This window comes from Vulpes vulpes, chromosome 4 (assembly GCF_048418805.1).
Source record: "Vulpes vulpes isolate BD-2025 chromosome 4, VulVul3, whole genome shotgun sequence".
Lineage (NCBI taxonomy): Eukaryota > Metazoa > Chordata > Mammalia > Carnivora > Canidae > Vulpes > Vulpes vulpes.
In genome coordinates this window covers 54486582-54513238 of record NC_132783.1, presented here as the reverse complement: position 1 = coordinate 54513238, position 26657 = coordinate 54486582, and the positions used below count along the sequence as shown (strand labels likewise).

Genomic DNA, 26657 nt, shown 5'->3' with positions numbered 1-26657 from the left:
CTCAGTATTGTCAAGTGGTTCACATAGTAGTAAAATCAAGAACAAAACCCAGCCTTTTTGTTCTCTGTTCTCTACTCCTTTCATTATATCATAAACTGTTAACATCTTGCTGAGTGATTATAATATACCAATTACTCTGCTATGTATTATATGATATGGTCCCACCACTCACCACTTATTACCTAAGCTATAAATCCAAAAGTCATTCTAGGTTTCTTCACTTCTCTTATTTTCATTAAGTCTTATTTTCATTAGTTTTATCCATTTGTTCCATCCTTTCTACCCCCACAGCTACTGGTTTAGTTTAAACCTTTTGCATTGCTTTCCTGAATCACTAAAATAGCTTCTTGGAGCCCCCATTCTCCATAACTATCTTGCTTTCTTCAACCCAAATCTACCTTTTCAACAAAAGATTTTTCTAAGTTACAAACTTAAATATATTATTTTTCTGCTTTAACCCTTTGACATTCTCTCATTTCCATGGGGGAGTCCATATTCGTTAATGTACCCTATAGGCCCTTCCATCACCTGGCTTTTGTCTCTCCAACTGCTCTCCTCTTCATTACTTCCACTCACAATATTCCAGTTTATTGAATCATTGAAGCTTTCTGAATGTTCCAGCAAGGATACATAGTGATTAAAAGTAGACTCTAGAATTAGACTTGACTCTAATCTCTATATTCCCCTATTTACTAGCCATGCAACCCAGAACATAATTACCATTTCTGTATCACTTACCTCACCTGTAGAATGGGAATAACCCCCTGAATTATTTCTCTCTCTGTGTGAAGGATGACTGAAAAAGCACAAGTGAAAAACTAGCATAAGAGCACTCAGCAAGTATTAGACACTGCTGGTATCATTATGCTGTTCATTCATTTCTATATCCTTTAAATCTATTCCTAAGAATGTTTTCCTTTTCTTTCTTGATAACCTCTCCCTAATTAATAACCTAGAAAATTCCTATTCTGATATCTAAGCCTTGTAGATATTTAATTGCTATGCCCTATGGCTATAAGTCTTTCTACACCACTGTGAAAATTTTAGACAGGGACCAGATCATTCTTATATTTGGCTCTTCATGGCCAGGAATATGGACTCTCCACTGTCCTGGTTCAGTGGAAAGATAAAAAATTCAAGTTTGGTAAACTGAACAAAATTGATGCTGTTGACTTTAATTATATCAATATTAATTCACGAGTCACTGAAGCATATTTTAAGAAAAACATAAAATAATTCATATTAAAACATTAACTGTTCATCAGCTCCTTTCCTTTTTATTTAATTTCTTTTATTACTAAATTAGTAATGTAGAATTGAATCTGAGTATAAGCTTCCTTTGCTTTCAACATATTGAAAACATGTATAATTATAAAATTTTTAAATGGCTAAATCTTTTGCTATTTATTTTAACTCAAATCCAGTATATTATTATATATATTCAGAATTCAAACTATTCATCTTCTTCTAAACCTTCAATTAAATTCCACAATGCAAACCGCTTGGCACTAGAACCACATTTCATGTTTATTCAACTGAGCCTGTGTCTTGAAAAAGTGTTGAAGTTTGGGGGTTTTCTGGTGAGAATCCACGTTCTGACATCACCTTGCTCAAACCAGTGATTGGCTGTTGGAAGGCAAAGAAGAGTTTATAGCCAGTCACAGCGAGCAAATGAGTGAGTGAGAGAGCAGAGGAAATATTCAATCTGTGTCACTCACTCCTGTGAGCCTGCTTCCTCACTCCAGAACTGCAAAAGGGTAAGATTTACTATGACAACTTCATTTTCTTAAACTTGAACACTCCACATTTTACATCTCTGGATCTGGTTTTGAATTTTTTATTTAAATGTTGATGTTACTGAATTGTATGGAATGGCTATGTAATTTAACATTTGCTTATCATTAAACTAGTACCTCAGACTTTAGATCCTTCCAAAAGGTTCAGCCTATTAATCTATGCAAGTAAATAACTTCTTAATATTGTGCACATAAACTAGAAAATTTTGCGTTCTACTTTCTATCTCTTCACCTCACAAATAACTGTTTGTTTCCTCGTTCTGATGTATTCAGGATAACCTGACTGAAATACTATTTTTCACTTGTAAATCTGCCTCCATGTATGCAGATTTCACCATAAATTAGGCATGATCTATACTTCAATTATATACAATGTCTTTTCAGTAAGTTTAGTTTCATAGTGTTAGCATCCTATATCTCTAAAATCAGTGTGGAAAAATATATAGTACTAGAGAAATAAATAATCTTGGTAGTTTATGGTACTCTTCCCAATGAAAACTTGTAATTAGATTTCCAAAACTATCCTTTAGAAATGTTTGAATTGTTGTCTGGGTTAGTAGTGGTCACTATAGACGTCTTTGTTTTTTATGAATCACAAAGTAAATAAAATGAGATTTATGTAGGCAGCCAATTGCTGCCTACATGAACCACTTGGTTCTTTTTATATTATTCCTGCTATGTTTTTATCTAGTTGTTTTTATGGTTTGCTATGAGAAATTTATGTAATCAAAACCCTTTCTATAGTTCCATGTATTCAAGTTTTTAGCTCTTTAAGGGACCAACTCTTTTCATAAAGCTGCAGTAATAATCTTCCTGTTTGCTGGCAAGCTTAACCATGGTGACAAAGTTCAAAGTATTATTTAAGCACTCAATAGCAATAAGAAAAACTTCTTAGATAGATGGGCCCCCTTCAGGGGCAAAGCCTCTTTATTGTTGTGTAGCCATTAAGAACTTTTACTAAAGTAGACAGACTGTGAGGAAGTATGTAGGCATCAATATCAAAAGATCTAGACTGCCACAAATAGAATGTGACTTATGACCCAAGACACCTTCTTCAGGCTTTACATCTTACTCAGTATAATGTTTTAGTGTTAGATACTCAGTAAGGACGCAATAAATTGTGGCTAATGACAAAATGCAAAATCAAACTGCAGAATATAGTATATGACATGGGTTTTATACTACATTTTAAATATTACTTTTCCAAGTGTTTTTATGGGGAAATTGCCATCATCAATACATATTGCTTATAAAATGCTGCCAAAGCTGTCACTCTCAGCTAAACACTATTAGTTAACTTATGTATACGTCAATGCAAATACGGGGGTATTAGTAGTAGGCTTTTAGCTAAATTTATTCAACCTCTATTAAAATAGGATTTTATCAAATAGAATAAAATTAAAGTAGGATAGAATTTTGCCATCCCTCTCTTTTTATTTATGTAGAATCTATGTGGAGGTGAGATCTTTACATGGCCACAAACCCCAGGAGAGTTTGGGAACTACTCTCATTTTGAGAGTTGCATCCTCAATTCCTCCATAGAACTGCAGTCTCCATGATGACTATTGCCTTGACCCTGAAGAGCCCTTGATCCATCCTGTGACAGTCTCCAACACTAGTGATGGAAAGCTTAAATGGAGCTGAAGAATAACATTTTCTGAGAAAATTTGCCCCTGAAATCCCAAGGTGAAGTTCTGATGAACTCTTCTCACAGAATCATCCTTAGACATGGTTGTTTGGTGCTACATGCTATGAAAGTATATTTCACATATTATGGATCGTTTCATACACACACACACACAATAGAAACTATTCTAAGGTATTCATAGGAAGATGGCTTCTATTTCCCATCTCATAAATAAGCTTTTAGTTCAAATAGTTTTATATAGAATATAGAATATATATGTATATGTAGAATCACTGGTGTAAGAGCAATCATTTAAATGCATTCAGTTTGCTTCTTTTTTTTTTTTAAGGTTTTATTCATTTGTGCACAAGAGAAAGACAGAGAGAGTATAAGTGGGGGGTTGGAGGGGTGGGAGGAGAGAGGAAATCATATTGCCCGCTGAGCCAGGAGCCTGACATGGTTCTCAATCACAGGACCTGGAGATCATGACCTGAGCCGAAGGCAGACGCCCAACCATGTGACCTACCCAGGCGCCATGCTTAGTTTTTAATTATTAAAAAAAAAAGTCACATTACTACACTAACAATTCGATTTCTTAGCTGATATTCCAATGCCGATGATATTGGGATGCCTCCTTGTCTCAGTGTGAAGTAGTACACTAAGCATTCAAGCCTCTTATAGTAATGAAATGGTCTGCCAATGACAAATCACAGCCGATAGGATAAAACCAAATATGGAATTCAAGATTACTTGAACAAACAGGTAAAGTCAGTTTTCTACCACTTAAAAAAAGGAACAATTTTAAAATAAAAGCCAGAAATTTGGTCTTAATTAGCCAAAACTATACATGTACAGAAATGAAAACAAGTAGTTCATCTTCTAGTATGAATAGAAGTTACACTCCCAGTTTTAATATTTATTAACCTTACCACTTCATTAATTCCAGAAGCAATCACCAAAATGAAGACTGCTTTAATTTTGCTCAGCATTTTGGGAATGGCCTGTGCTTTCTCAGTAAGTTCTATATTAAAAACCTATAGTTATTACCCTTATAGTATTTTTATGTAAAAGAGATAGTATGTAATTATTAAATGTTCTTTTAAACAGATGAAAAATTTGCATCGAAGAGCCAAATTAGAGGATTCTGAAGAAAATGGGGTAATTGTTTAGCATACTTTCTTGGCCTGACTCTACTTGCCCAGATTTATTGCACATTAAACATGACTATATCATTTATTTTGTTTATGCAGGTCTTTAAGTATCGGCCACGTTACTATCTTTACAAGCATTCCTACTTTTATCCTCCTCTAAAACGATTTCCAGTTCAGGTAATTATAAAAATTAATTTTTTCCCACCCATTATAATTTAAAGGGGATCTTATTTAACCACAGGACATCTAAATTCAATTCTCACTGAAAGTCTGCCAGAAAGACTTACTTACTAAAAAAAAGTTTGCTTTTAATACAACACAATAAAATTTATTCCTAAGTTCTCTTTTAAAGCAGAGATATACACACAGAAAATAATAGCATTTGGGCCCAGTCTAGAATGATACAATAAAAGCAAATACCATGGTACAGAATTCAGGTATTTTGGCTAACTCATTGACAAAATGGACAACTTTATCTGTTATTGACAATCAGTGATAAGGCCACTGTCATGTTATAGATGAGTCAATACTGTCATACCACTGTTAACATTCAATAATTTAGAGTTCTTTAATTGATAAGGAAAAAATTTACTTCATAAACAGCAGAGACCATTTTTAAAAACACTCCTGATAATCAGTGGTGATTGCTAAAGATTTTCTGAACCTCTGACCTGTGTTGGTCAACAGAGCAATATGTCATGCATTGGAACATAACTATAACAGGAGTGTATCTCAAGAATTGCAGAGGAAAGAGAAATTCACGAAGAAAACTGAAAGCTTGTGAGAGAAACAAAACATCCTCAAAATTTGTAAACAAGAAGAAAAATAATAAGCACCAAAAATAAGAATTTCTGTTTTTACTGGGTTAACAGTAAAGAAAGCCTTTGAAAATTTGAGAGTGTGGTGTTGATTTACAATATTCAACAAACCAGAATTGTGCTATTTTTATTACTATACAGTTTGGGTTCAGAGCACCAATTATGCACCATTTGACCCAGGATTCCTAAGACACTAAAAGCAGTCAAGACGCTGAAAACGATGCCTCAGCACAGTGGTTTGGCAGAGCATCCTACCATATGTTGGGCTAACCCATTTCTAACTCATACAATGATAGGAAATGATAATCTTTAAGTATTTATAGCACCATAATAAATATGGGGAATGTATGTGGCCACAGAAATATGAGCACAGATAACACAAGAGTTGTGGGTTTTCAGAACTGTCTTCCATTCTTTGGTATACCTCAGACCCACAAATACACAGTGTTCTTTTGAATGTTTGCTTCATTCCCTTTCTTAAACTAAATGGAAATAATAAACTTAAATTTCTAACTAGCTCCTCAATTTTCCTAAAATATCACATTAATTAGAGATATTCCCTTCTATAAATTTTTATAGTCATATAAATGTGATCTAATTATAATATCCATAGTGAAAAGATATTAGGAGAGGTTATATTTTTAATTATTGATAAATGCAAAGTTCAAAAATCTTTACGTAGATTTTTAATATACAAAATTTAGAGAAATTATATGCAAATTCATTTCAACTAATGTAGAATTTGTAAGATAGTAGTATTTTAAAAATATTCAATAAAATGTACACCCCAATCCAATAGTCTGACCTAGGATTGATGATCCATTCTCTTACTTTACAGAGTTTGAGTTCTAGAATTTTCCCCTTACATGTCTACTTATATATTACCCTTAGCTCTGTACTATTTATTCTCTTAAGTCTATCATGTATTTGGTACCCAGATTGTTACCTTAAAATACATTAAGCTGTATTGGCCTTAAAATTTATGTTTTATGCAAACAAATCTGTGTTCACATATAATAATTTCTTTTTTTGAGATTTATCTATTTATTTTAGAGAGAGCATGCACAAGTGGGAGGAGAGGCAAAGGGAGAGGGAGAAAGAGAATCATCAAGCAGACTCTCCGCTGAGCATGGAGCCCAATGTGGGGCTCAATTCCACAACTCTGAGATCATGACAGAGCAAAAATCAAGATTCATCTGCTTCACTGACAGAGCCACTCAGGCGTCCCTATACATAATCATTTCTAAAATACCAACTTCCATGAAATATCATACTAATCATAAAGCTATCAACAGTCTACCTATAGCTTATCTATCTGCTTGGCTATAGAAATGAAAGTCTAAATAACCTTAACACCCTAAATACTTTTAATTGAGGAAATTGCTTCGTTTTGGAATCAAATGTTATTTGAATTATACGTGAATTCTTTGAGGGAAGAAACTTTATATTTATTATATTAGACTGATCTCAGCTATCACACTGCTTGACACATGGAAACTGTCAGTGTTTCCAACTCTATCTCTTGCTACCACCCTCATTTGCAAAACAATGCCTGAAACATATATTTTGGGATTGAATAAATGGGAATGACAGAAGTTGAAAGGAGTAATGGCAAAATATACATACATACATATATGAGCGCGTGTGTGTGTGTGTGTGTGAATGTGTGTGTATTTGACTTCTGGAAGAATAATACGACTTAGTTACAAACTGGAAATAAGACATTAGAGAAAGAAAGGAAAAAAGAAAATATCAAGGCTTCAGGGCATTTCATGAAGTTTCAAAATTGTTCTCACTGCAGACACCAATTGAAGAGAGAGGTGGTTGGGAAAGGAAGAAGGCTAGAGGTGAGGAAGCTTGTAAAGAGATTCAAACACACCCACAGAGACAAAATACATTGCAAAAATATGCTGTCTTATTAACTAACAAATAGAAATACTTTACATGTAACACTATGCTTTATTCACCCTCTGAGCTAGGGAAAGCACAAACATTAAGGTCATGGCAGTAGAAGAGCAGGTCTAATTATTCTCTTTTCCATCCATGGTTATTCTTGGCTCAAGGGGACAAGCATTCCTTTTTCTTGGATGGATGACACAGCCACTGAAGAATGACCTCTACAGGGACAGACTTAAGCATGAATGTTTCCTCATATCTGATCTTTAACCCTGAAGTTCTTCTGCAGCTATATTTTCTAAGACCACACTACTTAACCGGGTCATCAGAATCAAAGCTAAGATTTGTAGGGCTAAAAATGACAGAATCTTAAGTCGGGTATCCATTTATCTACCTGGTGGCGTTAGGAGCGATTGCAGAAAGAGAAAGAAAATTCAATTTATCATTGAGAAAAAGATGAAAAATCTTCTTTACTGTCTTAAAGTCTCGATAACAGGTGTTTAGACATATATTTCCTTTTAAAAAGTAGCAAAGCTTCTTAACTTATATTTTTATATACAGACTTCTTGGTTTAAAATATTCTCATTCAATATTGAGCTCTTTAGAGGGATGGTACTCTATAAGTCTCCTAAATGAATAAGTGAAGTAATTTTGCTCTTATATAATTGTTACCTCATATATATAAAAATCTCATTTATATATATAGAGAGAGGCTTATTTTATGAAGTGGCTTTAATTAAACTGAAAGATACTAAAAATTATATGCAAATCTAATTTCAAGTCAAATTCTAATTTAAATTCACCAGGAGCTCATTATTTAAAAGAATCATTCAGTAACAACTTTATTTCACAATAAGCCTAATCATCATTTCATTACAGAGATTTTTGTTACAGAGATTTTTACAGAGATTCCCTCTCTGTAAAATAAATTGAACCAGATAATCCTCTTATTCTTACAGAGTTAGGCAATTTTGTGATTCATTGCTAGTTTTTACATATATAAAATGTTTCAACATATTTCCTATGCTTTTGGGGTTGAAGATGGAGTATCTCATTTCATATCTTGATCACTATAAAATGCCTTTTTCTCTCTAACCTCATTTTCTACATTCCCAACTCCTCATATCTTTTTCTCATATTCTCATTTGAACTATTCTAAGTAAATAAATCAATCAAGATGCTAATTAATACTAGTTAGGGAAAATAATTGTGCATATTTTACCTAATTCAATCAATAGGAAATTTCTTTCAGTGCTGAATGTATATATACATATATATGTACACAAATATTCATATATGTATGAATTCACATATATATACATTTTTTTAGAGCAGTAGTGACTCATCTGAAGAAGATGGAGACGGTGACAGCTCAGAAGAGGAGGAGGAGGAAGAGGTAAGGAATTTCTGCAGGATTTTTTTATAACAAACCAGGCAACATAAAACAAATAGGAAACTAGTCTACTGTAGTCTGGACTTAGCAAACAGCCACTGCCAGTTTACCAACTACCCACAGTCTTCTATTTTGGACAAGGGGAATGTTACTGAAATTAGAATCAACTAAAATTACCTGTTTAAAATACTACTGAAGGTACTTAAAGTTACCTGTAAGAGGTATACAAAGACAAAATGTCTCCATTATAAGTGGAAGAAGTATAAATTCTGATAAAAAGAAAAGAAAATATTATTTATACTTATGTGAACAGAAGACCATGGTAAAAGACAAGTACCTAAATTCAGTACAATACTTGTTTTAAGGAGTGAATTTAAACTCAATTTACAAAGTATGTAGTATATGAAAAGCTAATCTTATATTCTCTATAACATTATTGTGATTCATCTGTCTTCCCTGACCCACAAAGTAAGGTTGTTCTAAAAGAATGGGAATTTCATGTCCTTTTGTCTAATAATACAATTTATGTTCTTACAGAAATGCAAATATTCAAAATGTATAAATATATATAGCACTATATAGTACTACATATTTTATACATAACACTACATAGTCCTCTATAATAGTACAAATTAGTGTAGTTCCTGGCTAAAATTAGTGTAGTTCATGGCTAAAACTCATCTGTATATCTTGGAAACTGTGCTAACATGTTTATAACTGACACTCTTGCTCAATATACTAATTAGGTACATTTTCCTGGATAGTCAATTATAGCTATCCACTGTTTTGGGGACCTTCTAAATTCAGGTATTCTTAAGTGCTATTTATGAATGGGCAGTAACAGTCAAAAATGGATCATGTATAAACATCTGCTATCTTGAAAACAAAATGGTATGGGAACTTTAAAAGTGACAAATAATTAGTTTGATTTTTTAACCATAAAAGTATCATTTCCCGTACTATAATTTACCCTAATAGCTTAAGGAAGACCTTACAAGAATATCAACCCAGTACCAGGAAAAATGCCACCCACTAAATCCCACAACATTTTGCCCAAAGTTCCACTTAGTAATCTTACATAAGAACTAAGCTGGGGTAATCTATTTAACTACAACTATTTGCTGTACAGTGATCACAAAATTGCCTTGCAAACTAGATTTCCCAATTAGACTACACACCTTTTGGCAATGGTTCTTCATTTGTTATGATGGTAGTTGAGAATGGAGGATGATAAGGACACCTTTAAAACTCTGGTGAAATCACACACACTCAGAATCTTGCCAATAATCTTTGAACATTTATCATCCTCCCAAAACTTATCTGCAAATTCCTTATGACCCAGAGGACTGGAGATCATGGGTTTCATCTCTGGTTTGGGGAGAAACAGTGCTGTACCCTTCTTGTATCTCCTCATATTGCCTAGCTCAGTTTCTTATACAATATATGGTGCCCAACAAATATCTGGTGGTTTGGTTTCGAAAACTTCAGAGAATAAATACTCCAAACATCATTCATTAAAAGTGATTACAGCAAAGTGGATGAATAAATCTTGAAGAGACTCTACAACTTCCTTTTCCCCATTTCTTCCCTAAAATGTCATTGACAATTCAGGTTAAATACACAGAGTCCCCAGGAATTGTATTCATATGAGAGGGTGCTTAGACATATTTTCTATTTGGTGGTCAAATATTTTTTTCCATTCCTAAACTATTCAGCCTCACTTTAAAAAACCCTTTTATTTAAATATAATATATACAACACAATTGTCATATGCATATAGGTCATTGAAATTTCAGAAATTGAACACAGTGTAACCAACACCCATATCAAAAAGCAGCACTTGCATCCATTTCATTTTATTAACCAAACCCACAAAAAGCAACTGCTATTTTAAGGCCTAACAGATATTGGTTTTGCCTATTTTTTTTGTACTATATAAATGGAATCACACTTCATATATTCTTTTGTGCGTGGCCTCTTCCACTCTCAACTTCAAAGATTGATCTATATCGTTCTACAACTGTACATCTTTTTTTTTTAAAGATTTTATTTATTCATGCGAGACACACAGAGAGAGGCAGAGACATAGGCAGAGAGAGAAACAGGCTCCATGCAGGGAGCCCGATGTGGGACTCGATCCCTGAACTCTGGGATCACGCCCTGCGCCAAAGGCAAACGCTCAACCGCTGAGCCACACAGGCGTCCCATACAACTGTACATCATTCATTCCCATTGTCAGTATCTCATTACTACCATAATATATTATTCTTCTGTTGATGGGCATTTAGGTAGTTTCTAAGTTTTAGCTATAACAAAGAGTGCTGTTGTAAACATTCTAGTATCCCTTCTTGTGGACATATGCATTTATTTCTGGAGACCATTTTACTTCAAAATAAAACTTCTAAGTCAAAAGGTCTGCATAGTGTTCAATCTGAATAGAGTCAACCAAAGCAGATGTGCTATGCTCTCCTTCTATCAGTACATCAGTTGCTCCATATTCCAGCCAACACTTGTTTCTTTCAGTCATTTTAGTCATTCTAGGGGGTTAATGATACTTTTTTTAAAAGTATTGCTAATTTTCTTATTCAAAAAGATATTTGAGACTTAATACCCATCAACAGACTGACCTGTTTTCTTTTTTAATTCATTGCAACACAATATCCTTAAATAAAGTATCTAAAAAAGAAAGGGCATTGTAGGAGAAAATACAGAAGTTCATGAGTTAAGAGTTTGGATCTTTAATCATGACCTTGCCACTAATGAACTACCATCTATTTGACCTCATGCAAGTTATTCATCTTACTGGATGTCAGGCTTTTCATGTGTAATATGACAGTACAAGACCTAAATTGTATGTTCTATTCTAAGAATCTTTCCTCCTTCTCCTCTGAAAGATTTAGTCTGTTGGAATAAAGCATAAACATGAAAAAATAAATAGTATGGTGTTTGTGGGATATTTGACACAATTAGCTTAGAGACTGTTTGGGGGTAGATTCTAGTAGTCCCAAGAGTTTACTGAAATAGCGGAATTTACAAATTTGATGAAATAAACATATTCTTCTTTAGTCACTTTGTTTTAGTAATAAGGCAGGCTAAATCTGGGTTGTGTTTGTTTTATTTTTTAGATTTTATTCTTCATATAAATTTTTATTTTTTCATCTAACATTTTGGTTTAGAATTTGTGGGTTATCTTTTTTTAAGTTTTTATTTAAATTCCAATTAGTTAATATACAAGTTAATATTAGTTCCAAGTGTACAATATAGTGAGTGGTTCAGCACTTCCATACAACACCCAGTGTTCATCACAATTGCCCTCCTTAATCCCCATCACCTATTTAAACCCATCCCACTTACCTCCCCTCTTGCAACCATCAAATTTGTTCCCTATAGTTAAGTCTGTTTCTTGGTTTTCCTTTTTCTTTTCTCCTATGTTCATCTGTTTTATTTCTTAAATTCCACATATTAGTGAAACCATATGGTATTTGTCTTTATCTGGCTTATTTCACTTAGCATAATATTCTTTAGCTCCCTCCACACCATTGTAAATGGCAAGATTTCATTCCTTTTCATATATATATATATATGTATATATACACATACATATAACATACCACATTTTCTTTATTCATGTTTTAAAGTCTTAAAACATAGGATGCCTACTAAAGTGATCTTAGCATCATAATCTCTTTAAAAATACATCGAATGAATTCAATTTTCCAGTACTCACTCAAAGTAAAGTCTATGTGTATGAATTTCTGATTTTTAATATTAGCTATGATTCACATCAGATTAACTCTATTGACAAACAACTGTCTAACAACATAAAGGCCAAGAATAAAATGTTAAATAAAATTATAGTAATATTAGTAGGATTATAATAAGCATTCATTTGAGGAGTATTAATTTTTTTAAAACATCTTCATGTAGTCAGATACTACTAAAGATCTTTTGGAGTGTTTAGTTTCTTCAATTCATAACAAAATTGATTGTGTGTCAAATGCCTAAAATCTTCTGAATACTCCATACAATACAGAACTGGCTTATATACTGGCAGATGAATTTTGAATTAAATGTGTTTTCTTGTCTACATACTTGAAATTCAATGAAATATATTCACTTCAGTAAATAAGACATGCAATCAATTTGTTTGAAGAGAGGGATTTCCATAAAAATTCATTCTGAAAAAAATATCCTAGGCATAGTGTGAACATTCATATAAATCATCCTCATCATCAAAAACATCATAGTGCATTATAAAGGGCTCAGCTTTTTAAATTAGATACAGCTTCATTACATATGATAAGCCCTTTAACAAGTTTTTTAGCTTTTCTGAGCTCACTTTCCCTTTCTAAAGAGAACAATAATCCTTCTTATAAGTCTACTATAAGAAATAAGAAAAATAGGTATAAGTTCTCGGCTGATTTGTCAGCATATGTAAGAATCCATTTACTACCATGTTGTAATAGTATTGATAAGACTTTAAGAGCCCAAGGCATGTAGAATACCACATACTCAGATATGCTGAAATTATTACATAAATATTTTTTATTGATTAAATAGAATACAGAAATGTCTGAGACTATGGTGAGGTAAATAGAATAACTTTGAGTTGATTTCTAAGCAGTGAGAAGTGCAAATGGCATAAGAGGAATTAAAACTATTAGCATTAGGTGATGAACTGGCTGAGGAATATAATGTTTATCTCAATAATGACTCATGACTCCAACAAATTTTGAGTTCTCTTCTAGCTAAAATAACTTTTCTTGCTCTGGATATTTTCACCAGGAGACTTCAAATGAGGAAGAAAATAATGAAGAGAATGCAAATTCTGATGAAAACGAAGATGAATCTGATGCTGAGAACTCTACCCTCTCTGCTACACCTGGCTATGGAGAGGAGACCACACCCGGAACAGAGTACATAGGTCTAGCTGCAATCCAACTTCCCAAGAAGGTAATAATTCCTCAAAAATGTTAAATCTGATTTCATTTCTTTACTGAAATCTACAATCATCCTGACACTAAACACAGAGTATTTTATATCAACTTGTTGAAAAAGCGAGAGCAGGTCCAATTTCCCCCATTTACAAATAAGGAAAGATATTTTCCCAGGCAAGTTCTCTTCCCATGTTGTTACACTGACTTCCTACATTATAACAGAAGACTAAGGGCAAGCATCTTAGCAATGAATAAAAGGTCCTGAAAGATGCCACTGCATTTCAGGGAAGAGGATCCCAAGACAAAGTGAATAGCAAAACTGTAGGAAACCATCTCCCACTCAGAAGGCATATTTATCAAGTACATTTTTCTCCATCAAAACTCAATGACAAAGGTACTAATTCTGAATTTTTAAAATACTCATCAAGTTTTTTGTAAGTTAAACTGGCTTCAATTCAAAAATACATCTAGAACAAGACCAAGGTATATCCTGTGTTGAATGAATGAATGATCTTAAGTTTTTACATTTTCACACCTAGATCTGAATTCTTTCAAATTTTTCTTTACAGGCTGGGGATATAAGACACAAGGCTACAAAAGAGGAGGAAAGTGATGAAGAAGAAGAAGAGGAAGATGAAGAAAATGAAGAAAATGAAGCAGAAGTGGATGAAAATGGGCAAGGTATAAACAGCACCAGCAGCAACAGCACAGAGGCAGAAAATGGCAATGGTAGCAGTGATGGAGACAATGGAGAAGGCGAAGAAGAAAGTGTCACTGAAGCCCATTCAGAAGGAACCACAGAGGCTGGAAAGCAGAACAATGGTGGCTCTAAGACAACACTCTCTCCAGATGGTGGGTTTGAACCTACAACTCCACCACCAGAACTCTACGGAACTACCACCCGACCATCTGGGGAAGCCACCTCCAATGGATATGAGGAAGAGTATGAACAAACAGGCACCAATGAATATGACAATGGATATGAAGTTTATGAAAGTGAGAATGGAGAACCTCGTGGGGATAATTATCGAGCCTATGAAGATGAATACAGCTACTATAAAGGGCACAGCTATGACAGCTATGATGGTCAAGATTACTACTACCACCACCAGTGAAGGCTCAGCCTGGGATGAATTCATCCATTCTGGCATTTCATGTGGCTACCATTTTCAAAGTTCAACTCAGGAAGGTGCAATATAACAAATGTGCATATTATAATGTGGAATGGTGCTACTATTCCAAAGTAATTTTCTGTAATTGCTTCTGTCGCTTTTCCCTGATATGTTATTGAAAGCTTATTGTAAATCAGGGCCATTTAAACTAATCTAAGATTGAGTTCAATTAAGTGTTTTGAGTTTGTAGTTCTATAAATAGTATTTTAATATGTTTGTACTATTATTATCTGCTAAAACTACTCTTCATGCAAGTGCTTCTAGGAATTAACATTAATGACACTATATACAAAATATGTGTAGTTCTTTAATCATACTACCTAACACTGTATATTATGTTTAATTACCATTATCATCTATTTTTATGTGATCTTTATGTATATTCTATCTATGGATTTTATCACAAATAAAATGCAAACCTTCAAAAATGTTATAATAAAAAAAAAAAAAGATTCAGAATTGAAAAAGATGAGTCCAGGAGGGAACAACTGAGCTAATGGATTTATCCACTTATTTATCCAGCTTATTTCCACTATGGTTTAAGACTCAGAATAACTATAAGTATTTTGTCATAGATTTTGACCTGCTTGTGGGCACAGTCAACCATACATATCAGGAGAATAAATGGGTTTTGTTAGAGTTGCTAGATTTAACAAAGATTTAGGATGCCTAGTTAAATATGAATTTCAGATAAACAATGAAAAACTTCTTTTTTAAAAAAAATTTTTTAAAAAAATTTATTTATGATAGTCACAGAGAGAGAGAGAGAGAGAGAGGCAGAGACACAGGCAGAGGGAGAAGCAGGCTCCATGCACCAGGAGCCTGACGCGGGATTCAACCCCGGGTCCCCAGGATGGCACCCTGGGCCAAAGGCAGGTGCCAAACTGCTGCGCCACCCAGGGTTCCCGAAAAACTTCTTAATATAAGTATGCTCCGTGCACTATTTGGCCTCTATGAATTATTTGGGATATACTTATACTAAACAAATCACTCATTATCTATCTAAAATTCAAATTTAATAGAATACTCTATTTTGTATCTGGCAACCCTATTCCTACTTGATTTGGTTTTAGGTGGGGTGGGAAGTGGGGGGAGTAGAAAATTCTTACACATACACACATGCACACCATTAAAAAGTGGTTGCAGGTATCATGACATCATGATGCTTTACACCTAAATTCTTCAGTACTTATAAAAATAAAAAATTCTTCTACATAGCCACAATACCATTCTCATTCTCATTCTAAAGAAATTAAAAACTGCTATGATAGTATTTTATAATATACAGATCATATTCACATTTTCCCAATTCTAATAATATCATGGATTACTAACTCATTTAATCCTCACAAAACTCTATCAGGTAGGTATCTTTGTCATCCCCTATTTTATTGATAAAGGAACTGAGTCAGGCACAAAAAGACATACAGCTTGCACAAGGTCACAAGTGGCAAAGCTGAGGGTAAAGGCAGACCGGTTTTAGAATCTGTGCTCTTTGCCATTATGCTATATTTATTAGTGTATATTTATCCGTAATGGATGTTGGAGCTATAAGTGAGCAGGAAATCACTAATGATAATACTGCTGAAAAATGAGATTTGTCCTTTATTACAATTTTCTTAGAACCAGCCAGGTTTTATGACTTGAGCCCTAAAGAATCTTTTCAAAGCAGTGGTCTTCTCATATTTTGGCATATATATTGTGCAAAGTGCATGAACTCTGGAGTTAGATGTTATTGAGAGTAAATAAATATCCTTCTTTAGTCCTCATCACCTCATCTCCTGCACGTGGAGTGTACTCAGTAGTTACTGTTCAGAGCCTCACATGTTAATGAGTTGCTCAAAATCATCATCTCTCTCCTCTCCACTCCCCTCCCTTTCTCCATGTTAGCACTTAGGTGCATCTGATTGTTATAGAATTACCTGGTCCTTTATAATCCATAAAACATTTTTTTTCTTGCCCTAACGTATCTTTGTAAACAAAAGTGTTTGATGAGATTGAGGCCTTGGGAACAGTGTAATCAATACTTTTTATTTGACAATATAGGTAATCTTATTTATTTGTGACTTATTGTCACAAACTATCTCAACATTATCATAGAATCATCAAATCTTAGATTTGAAAAATATCTTCAAAATCTGTGAAGTTTATTTATTAATATTCCAATATTATTACCTCTTTTAGCAAAATTAGTTCATCTTTTCTGTTATGGTTTCTTCTTCCTTTGCTTTGGGCTTATGGAATGGGGGTGTCTGCTCTGTAGTCTTCCACCTCAGGGATTTGAGCTAGCTCACTTTAATTCCACCATTGCTCCAAGCATCCAGGAGTTTCCTTTAGACTAGTGGGGAATTTTTTGGAGAACTATGGCAAGAGGTTCACTCAGAGTAGGTCATGGCTGCAGAGGAAAGATTCACAGCCTAGCCAAGACACCAAATGAATGGGTAGTCTTATGATGAGAACTATAGTTGGTTAACTACCCAGGGCCTAGATGAAGGCAACATGATGTTCTTGGGTAAAGACTAGGGAGTAGATTGGTAAAGGCTGTGACTTAACCCAGCTCTTGGGCACCCCAACAATGACCCTTACAGTAATTCTGTCAGTCATATTATGCAAAACTTTCTTCATGGAAGGCCTCCTGTCAAAAAATGTTTCCTACTTAGGATCATGTTAGAGTTCCAGACTCCTTCTGCCATCCTAGCTAGCTAGCCTCCCTGGTCTCTTGCTTCAAATTCCCTTCTCCTTTCCAACAAAAGTTTTATTTTCTATATTCCTTGATAGTACCCACTGATGGTCCATCTGGCAGATGATGAGAATTCAAATTATTTGGAAAAAAGGGGGAGTATTTTTATTCCTCCCAGGGAAAGATAATCCTTCTCCTGTGAATCAATCAAACGACTCCTCTGAATAGAGAAAAGATAAAAAATTAAAGAAGTTATGTTTGCATTTGGAGGTGGGGGAAATCAAGTTTATCTTTATATTCTCCTATCCACAGAAAATTATTTTGCTATTGTTAACTTGTAGAAACCACTCTGTAGCTGTGGTAAAGATCACACATGCCCATAATACCTGTTCTCCTTTCTCTCTCTGAGTACAGAACCCTGGTTTTTAAGCTGGGCCTGTGGCTACAGAGCAAATTCTAATTTCTTTCACTTTCATTGGAGCTAGATGTGGTCATTCAATTTAAGTTCTGGCCATGAGTACCTTGGATGAGTACCATTTCTTGGTTGTCTTCATAAAGAGAAGTATTATTCTCTTCCCCTTTCTCCAATTTCTCTCTCCTACTGGCTGGAATTCAACAATGATGGTAAGCCATCTATGACAGTGTGCATGAAGCAATAATCTTTGGATGGGAAAGTGCCAAGACAGAAAAAGTCTGTATCAGACCAGCTTTGGACACCTAACTCTGCAAATAAACTTCTGTTCTCTTTTAGTCATTGTGATAGAGGATCTCTGTTATTTACATGCAAATTATCCTAACTCAGTAGTTCTCAAAGCATAGTCAACAGATCAGTAGCAGCAACATCAGAAATGCAGATTCTAGAGCACCACCCAAGACTCACTCAATGAGAGACTGGGAGTGGACAGGTGATTCTGTGTACTTTAAAGTTTGAGAACCACTATTTTCATTAATATAGTAGCTAATGCTTATTATACACTTACCGTGTGTCAGTTTTAGTCTAAGCATTTTACATATTTTACCTCATTTTTACATGTATTACCTCATTCTCAACAATTACTAAAAGTCTACTACATTTTGTAGGTAAGAAAACTGAGTTACAAAGACATTTAGTAACTTGCCTGAGATGATGCACTTGCTAAGTGGAGGAAAGGAATCTGCTCCAAAGTTCACACCCCATATATCTCTCACAGCTTCGTTCTTTATAGAGAAAAATCACCCTGTTAAGATAAGTGAATTTAACTGGGAATCAGAAGAGGAAATTTTGCATAAGAGTACATATAACAACCCTATGTTTTTACTACTTTGCCCTTTGGTATTAATAAGAAGATATAATTTTATGGGTTTCACATCATACTCAGGTGATCAAAGAAGGTTCTCTTTAAGAACAGAGACTATTAGTAAACAAGGAAAATATACTTTCATGCTGTTGTCAAAATAGGACAAAACTTTGTCCCTTGTCAAGCAGTAAAGCATTCCTCAAAAGGCAATGTAATTGGTAACAGGGCCATGAGAATCTCAACTGCATCTGCTAGGTTTGCATGTCACAATTCGACTGATTCAGCCAGTAGGAAGACAATGAGCTCAAGTGGAGTCAAACAGTTTATAACTTTCACAGAGAGCAAAAGCAGTATCAGCATGATGTCAGCTCTCTGTATTGCTGGCCCCACAGGATGACACTGAGCTGAAGGGCCCAAATGACAGCAGAGGTAGTAAGTCATTCCGTTGTTGAGGAGCCAGCTCTCACCTATGGCTAAGTAGAGAGACTTACAAAGAGATCTGCAGTTGAGCCCTAAACAGGAGAGGCTGAAAGTCCTATGCTCAACTGAAATCAGGAAGATGGATGAGAAATAGCCTTGTGACCAACTCCGAGAAGATGGAGAAGTGGGAAAGGAAATGCCTCTGGAATTCCTGTACCAGGCGGCTTATCACTCCTTGCTCTAAGAGGAATCACAGGGCACTTAGCCAAGACTCAGGTCAGAATGAAGTCAACCTTTGCCCATGTGGTCCATATGGAGACATGCCAGGTTGTCAGGAAGTGGCAGCAGAGCTCTTCCCCTACATCTTCTTCCAGATCCCAAAGTTTGGGAGGCTTATGAGTTTCTTGGATCATTGAAAGAAAGCTGGCCACAGAGGGTAGCTTAGATAAACTAAGAAAGGTCTTAGGGCATGAGGAAGATTACTTCTGCAAGATGATCCTGAAGACATGCAGGCCCTCACCAGGCAATGGTACACTAAAAGTTTTCTCATCCCAGGCCATGCTGTGGAAGTGGGTGGTCTGTGGTTATTAGTGTGGCCACAAGGCAGCTGCATCTTGTCACTTCTCTCCATCAAGGCATGAAAACTACTTCTGCACTCCTTTGGATCTGATGGCTTTGACCAATATAATTACAATGTCTCCATAACAATTCCAAGCTTAGCTCATAAAACTGGCCTAACAACTTCTGCTGTCTGCTCAAGGCCTGGAACTCATGAAATATAAGACAGAAGAGACCCCCTGAGAAAGAATAGAATATAATAAAATGTAATTTACATGGGAATTTTTATTCTTAAGCCAACAAATCCAGTTAATGAGATTTTAGCCCACCAAATATTTTAAAGTGCTGAGCCACTGTAAATAAAGTTTTTAAAAATAAAGTATTTTAAAGTGCTGAGCCTATTCTACCAGAGAGAAAGGTCTGGAATATGGAGAAGCACCAAGGCACCATCTTAGATAGACAACTCAGTCACGTCTTTGGATAACTTTGGATAAAATTTTGTACTTTCCCCACTCTGAATGTTCCAAATGAGAGATCCCAAGTGAGGACCTCATTGCTAACCCAAATCACGCTACAGAATACTGAAAGAAAGTAATATATTGGTGTTTTAAACCATTAAGTTTTAAGGTGGTTTGTTTCATAGCAATAAGTAACTGGAACAGGAAATGACAAAGAGAAAATCTGGGTTCATAAGAATTAAGAAAGTCATCAGAGAAAAGCTAAAATAAAATACTATCACAATGCAGATAAACTTGATGTTAAAAACTAAAAACTGAGAGGACTAGATATGCTCCAATTTGGTAAGAAAATATTAGTTGTGCCCAATGCAATGAATAACTAGCTGGTAAAAGTTGTCATGTTCTTTCTCCTAAGGAGAAGATTCTTAGTCCTGAAAAACAAAACGGCAACTTCTGAAAAGCACTATTTTGAGAATGAGAGATATTTCCCCCTTGAGGTAACACAACAAAGTTTTACAGCCACTTCCAGCGATGTCACCATGTCCTGAAGGAAAGGCTGGTATCATTATAATTATATTTTAACTACATCCTCTGAGTTACATTTTAAGGTGTAATAAGACATCTTTCTAATATAAAAATAAAAGTAAATTATATTGACATGTCTTCTCTTTGCTAGTAATAGCTGAATGAGTAAACAAATAGCCTAGAGAAATGAACACAGCTAGCTTCATGCTGTTCTGTAACCCGCCGTGGTTCCATATCTGGCTGAAATTTTTATGTACTTCTGTTGAAATTCTCAAATACTGAGAGAAAAAAATAAAAACTAAAAATAAAAATAATTTTAGGGTAGATGAGAAAGTTGGTTGCAAGTGATGTTTTAGAAAAAGGGACCTTTTTTTAAATTCAAGATGAATATTGATATACACATGAATGAACATAACAGAAACATTTTCTTCTGCTAAACACAGGGTAAGACCCAGCACACCCATTCTGGACTCTGTTCTGAAGATCAAGGGCAAATAAATATTTCTATGAAAAGCCTAAAGCCTTAACAAGTCTTTAAGGGTCTATCTAATCCCAACACTGTAATAACTCCCCACGGATTCTGGAGGAGAAATGTACATTTGTTGTGTATGTAAATTAGAAAAAAAAAGAATTACTATACATATGATATACTATATATATAATATACTATATACATTATATATAGATATATTTCTCCCCCTCTCTCTCCCTTTCTCTATCTATATGATGTTTACCCCTAATTTCCTAAGATGATACAGAGAAACGTGTTGCATAATAGTGTTAAAAATAAACTGGGGACCAAAATCCCAGAAGGTAAAACTATTTACTATAATATTTTTAAAAATATATATACACTAAAGCAATTGGGCCTAGAGCACAACTACAGGGAAGATAGGTGTGACATTCCAGAAATAAATGGAAACACAAAACAAAACAACTAAAACCTTGTGTAGATTCCTAGCTAATTAACATTTTATAGGATTGCTCTTACTCAAGTGAAGCGTAAGAAATGAAAAGGACACCACAAAATGCAACATGTTGAATGGACTACTTTCATCTTAAAATCTATTTGAGGAACAACTCTGGGACACTGTGACCCAGGAAGGCCAGGCAAGGTACAAAATCTAAAACGAAGGTGCCCATTCTTGAACCGTCAGCCAAAAACCAGAAGAAAATCCAGGTGTCCATTTCTTGTCTTCTCTATTGATTCCTAGTTGTATTTTGTTTTCAAGTTAAATAGGGATGGTGGGAGGATAAACTTTTTTTTTTTTTAACAGAACATTGTTCTTTATCTTTGGTTATTCACTCCTAACAAATGTTATGGCAAAACTGTTTATAACACAAAAATGTTTAGAAAACTTATGTTGAGTTTTTGTAATTCAAGCTTAACTCAGGGGGCGTCAAGAGGGTAGAAGTAACACCTCGACTTCACAGAACTTTAGCAAATAATCTTTCTTGGTTTTCCCCCTCCCCTCCCCCACCCCTGCTGCAGTTTCTTCTCTGCAACCTTAAAACCAGAATAGGCTACTTTTTCTTTTGTCAATTGTAGGTTCTAAATTTGAGGCCTAAGTTGATTTTTTTTTTTTTTGAAGCTTTGAATTCACTTTAACTTTGGGAGCATATATATTTAGCTACTGCCAGTTTACTCCTTGCTAGGACTAGTAGCTAAGCAAATTTTTTCTCTTAAAGTTCATTGAATTTTCTCTTACTGAACAAAGATACATCTAGATAGAAATAAACATTTTCCTGTCAGTGACATAAAGGAGAAATACTTACAGCTTCTAGGCAGCTAGGCCCTGAGCATCTCTGCAGCGAGCATATCCTCCATAAGCATTTTGATGGAGTAACTAATTGACCGTAAAGCAACTGTGCTGTAAAAGATACATTTATGAAAAACAAAAGGGGCATTCATTAAAGAGGGCATAACGAAACATGAAAAATGAGTAACAAAAGTGAAAACACTTTGTTAAGAAATACAAAATATTGAGTACATTCAAAATGTATAGGACAGATTTGGGGCAGTGCTGCACAAATAACCGATTTTATTTCATGGATTATAACTAAACCTTTGTCTTCAAAGTCCTTCACTCACAATATTATACTTTTTTCCTTTCTTTTTTTTTTTTTTTCTTGATGATTCATTTCCTCATTTAGGCATTACACTTTTTCTTTTTTCACTAAAATTTCTTCCTTCATTAAAAAAAGTATTGGGGGTGCCTGGGTGGCTCAGCTGGCTCGGTTAAGCATTGGACTCTTGATTTTAGTTCAGGTCCTGATCACCAGGTTGTGGGATGGAGTACCTCCCCCCACTAAAATCAGGGGCATTAGGGAGTCTGGTTGAGTTTCTCTCTGCTCATCAGAGAATCAAGTTGAGTTCCTCTCCTTCTCCCTCTCCATCTGCTCCTTCCCCTTGTGCTTGCGGGTGCAAGCAAGTACTCTCTCTCTCAAATAAATAAATCTTAAAATAAAAAAACATAGAGAAGTATCAGTTTCTAAATACTAGGATGCATATTTGTAATTGAGCTTTGTGTCCCCTTGTGAAAGCCTTCTACACTGTTGTTTGTTCTTGCCATATTGTCACATGTCCACTAGTAGATGTCCCTAAGTTCTACAGGAAATGTGGGTTCAAAATTCTGCACCATTATATAGACCATTATGAGGGTAAGGTTTATATAATGTAAAAATGGGAGCATTGTATCAATGGAGAAATCAAATCGAACTCTTAAGCCAAACTGTTAACCAGTTATTTTTTATCTTTTATGACAAAATTGCCTTACAGCCAATTCCTCATGTTGTGAAAATATTTATTTATTTTGTGTGAAAATATTTATAAGGAAAATTCTTGCAGCAAAGGTATCTGTGGCAAAGATGCTTACAATGAAAATACCAGACACATCTCTTACCAATAATTACTATTATTATTTCAATGTTTCTCCCAAAACCACTGCTTTTGCAGTTTCCCCCATATCAATAAAAGGAACTGCATTTGTCTAGTTGCTCAGACCAAAAATCTTTAGATTCACCCTTGAGTCCTGATTTTCTCTCACAGCCCACATGTGGTATGTCATTGAATCCTATTGGTTTTACTTTCAAAATATATCCAGAACTTGACCAGTTCCCCCAATCCCTTCTGCCATCACTGATTGAAGTCTTAATCATGGTTTGCCTGGATTACCTCAAGGTCTTCCAAGCCCATCTCTGCCTTTTCCTATTTCAATTACTCTGCAGTTACAGCTCTGCTCAAAACTGCCAAGGGTTCTTTCTCACTCAGGGTAAAGTCAATAGCCTTGCAATGATCTATAGGCCCCATGCCATCTGCCACCTACTACCCTTTTGACCTCATTTCCTGCTATTCACTTCATTTAGTCTTTCCAGTCAAAAGGTCCTCTTCTCTGTTCCTGGAACGAGTCAACACACTCTCGTCTCTGGGGCTCTCCTCCTCCTCTTCCTTCTACTTGGAATGCTCTTCCCCTAGATGCCATGTGTTTACAGGTCTTTACTCTTAAAGAGCCTCCTTCTTGGTGAGGCCTTCCCAGGTCTCCCTATCTAGTATTTCAACTTAGTGTCTTCATGTCCCCACCCCCAGTGCTTGTCATTCCTCTCCTTGCAATACTTTTTTTGTTATATGTAGTCTATGTCACTATCTACATCATATATATTACTTATTTATTTTATTTGTTGTCAGTCTCCCCACCAAATTATAAACTCCATGAATACAGGGATTTTCTTTCCTGTCCACTTTGCTTACTGCTACTTCCCCAGTGTCTGTCACATAATAAGCACTCATAACACATTTTTGTTAAATGTTGCTGAATTTAATACAGACTAAGTTGAAATTATAAACTTTCTACACAAAAGGTTAGCTAAAATTTTTCCACTTATGAACATGTTAGTTATTCAGAGTCCTAATTAATAGTTCTGAAATCAGTTTTAATTACCTGACAACATCATACACCAAACTAAGGTATTTATATTTTCTGTTTATCCTACTTTCTGGAACATTTGATAGCAGCTTTTCACCACAAAAACATTTTTAGATTAAAATTACTTTGCCCCCTATGGTTATCTGTGGGCACTGGTAACAAATTGTTTGCTAGTGCTAAGTAAGTCTATGCTGATTGGCCATTGGGAACTCTAACAAACTTTAAATTTCAGCAATATTTGCCCAGAGACTGCTAATCCCGTGGAAGAAGCCAAGTGTTCTGAAGGTAAAATATATCAGGTAATTTGGCTCTCTTGATATTCTTGATAGCAAATAATTTTATAATGTAGTTTACATTTTCGAGATATATGCCATCCAGGTAGGGAGACTGCTTTTGAAAATAAATATATATTGAAAGTATTCTCTACTCAACACAATGGTATAATTTTTAGTGCTTTGTTTTATACTCTTAAACTTCATGTGTTTAAACACATTAGAATGTGTTTTTATAAAATATAAAATGTGTTACTAAGTTCTGGAAATTATCCACTAAAATTGATACCTTGGTAGCAACTTCCTCTTTGATTTAAGTGTTAGCATTATCAAGATCCACCATAATTCAAAGAGTCTAATTTTTTTCTATACCTTCATTTATAAACCAGAATAAGGATAATATAAGCATATTCATAGTTTTATATGCATGTGTTTGAATATGCATAGTTATTCATGCAGATATTTCTACTGATGAGCATTAAGTCATTTGATAAATGACTTGTATTGTCCTGATCTCTAAAATATGTGGATGGCTAAATTATAGTTAGGTTTAAGGTCATGAAAATCATATTGTTTAGAAGCAAATAGCCTAGAGTTTTTAGAATATATTTAATAGTTACATTATTTCTCCAAATAAAAATTTTTACCTTGAAATGTTTAAAGATTGCAACAGCATTTAGATTATTATTCCCATTAAAAGTGTTTTCCCCAAACAATCTCAAAGAGTGGTATAAATTTTTTATTCTCGAATTCGTTCTATATGTCTGGGTGGTAGTCAGAAAAATACCTAATATTCATCAAAACCAACAGATTAATAATCCACTATTATATTGACTTTTTTTTTCAATAATGGCTACTTAATGTAAATGAGCTCACTAGCTCCTCTTAGTATTCACCAAAGTATAAATATGTACCTTTATCCATAGCTAAATATTAATGTTTAAGCATAATTTTGTTGAGCTCAATATAAAATATTATTTGCCTTTAAATCAACTACATGTAGATTTTTCTGTAATAAAATGAAATCTACTACATGTAGATTTTTCTGTAATAAAATAGAAACTTATTCAAGATGGCATAGAGTCTTCATTATGATTACTGGCTCTATAGTTACATTGCTTGGATACTAATCCCAGTTATACCTCTCAATACCTGGGAATTCTGAGTCAAATTATTTGACTTTCTATTTCCTATTCTAAAACAAGAATAGTAACACCATCTAACCCATAGGGTTGTGGTGAGGCTCAATTAATTGAATATATGCAAAATTTTTAGAAGAGTGGTTAGCTCATTTTAGTATTCAGTAAATTTTAGCTATTAATATAAGGATTACACAAATTGTTTCACTCTGCAGCCCATGGATGGCTTCTAGCCCAGATAAATTGCTAATGAATATAAGGATATAGATTAGGGGATCTTACTGGCAGCAGACAAAATTATTTATTCCTCACAGTAAGCCTGCTTTGCTGGCACTCATGTAGAGTCTGTTATGAGTTCTTACACTAACTTGATACTATTATGAATTATACAATAATAAAATTAAATGATCTCTAAAAACGAAAGGGAAAAGTTTGGGCTGATAATAGAGCAAGTAAATGTATCTATAAAATTCATTTCTATCTCCTGACTTCATTGTTTTAATAATATTGGACAATTTTCACTTTCACACAGAATAATTACATATGAAGGCTCTTAGATTAAAATAATCTACATTTGGTTATAAACTATACATGGTTTTTTTAAAACAAGGAAAT

General features: G+C 34.5%; 1 protein-coding gene across 1 annotated transcript; it reads left to right on the top strand.

Annotated features, from left to right (window-relative positions):
* The first annotated feature begins 1669 nt into the window (after window positions 1-1669).
* On the top strand, window positions 1670-15240 carry IBSP (integrin binding sialoprotein). The gene is made up of 7 exons (XM_025998062.2): window positions 1670-1757; window positions 4370-4437; window positions 4531-4581; window positions 4674-4751; window positions 8619-8684; window positions 13467-13634; window positions 14188-15240. Exons 2-7 carry the CDS (start codon window positions 4384-4386, stop codon window positions 14731-14733), a joined length of 963 nt encoding a protein of 320 aa, XP_025853847.1. The 5' UTR covers window positions 1670-1757; window positions 4370-4383; the 3' UTR covers window positions 14734-15240.
* Window positions 15241-26657: the final 11417 nt, after the last annotated feature.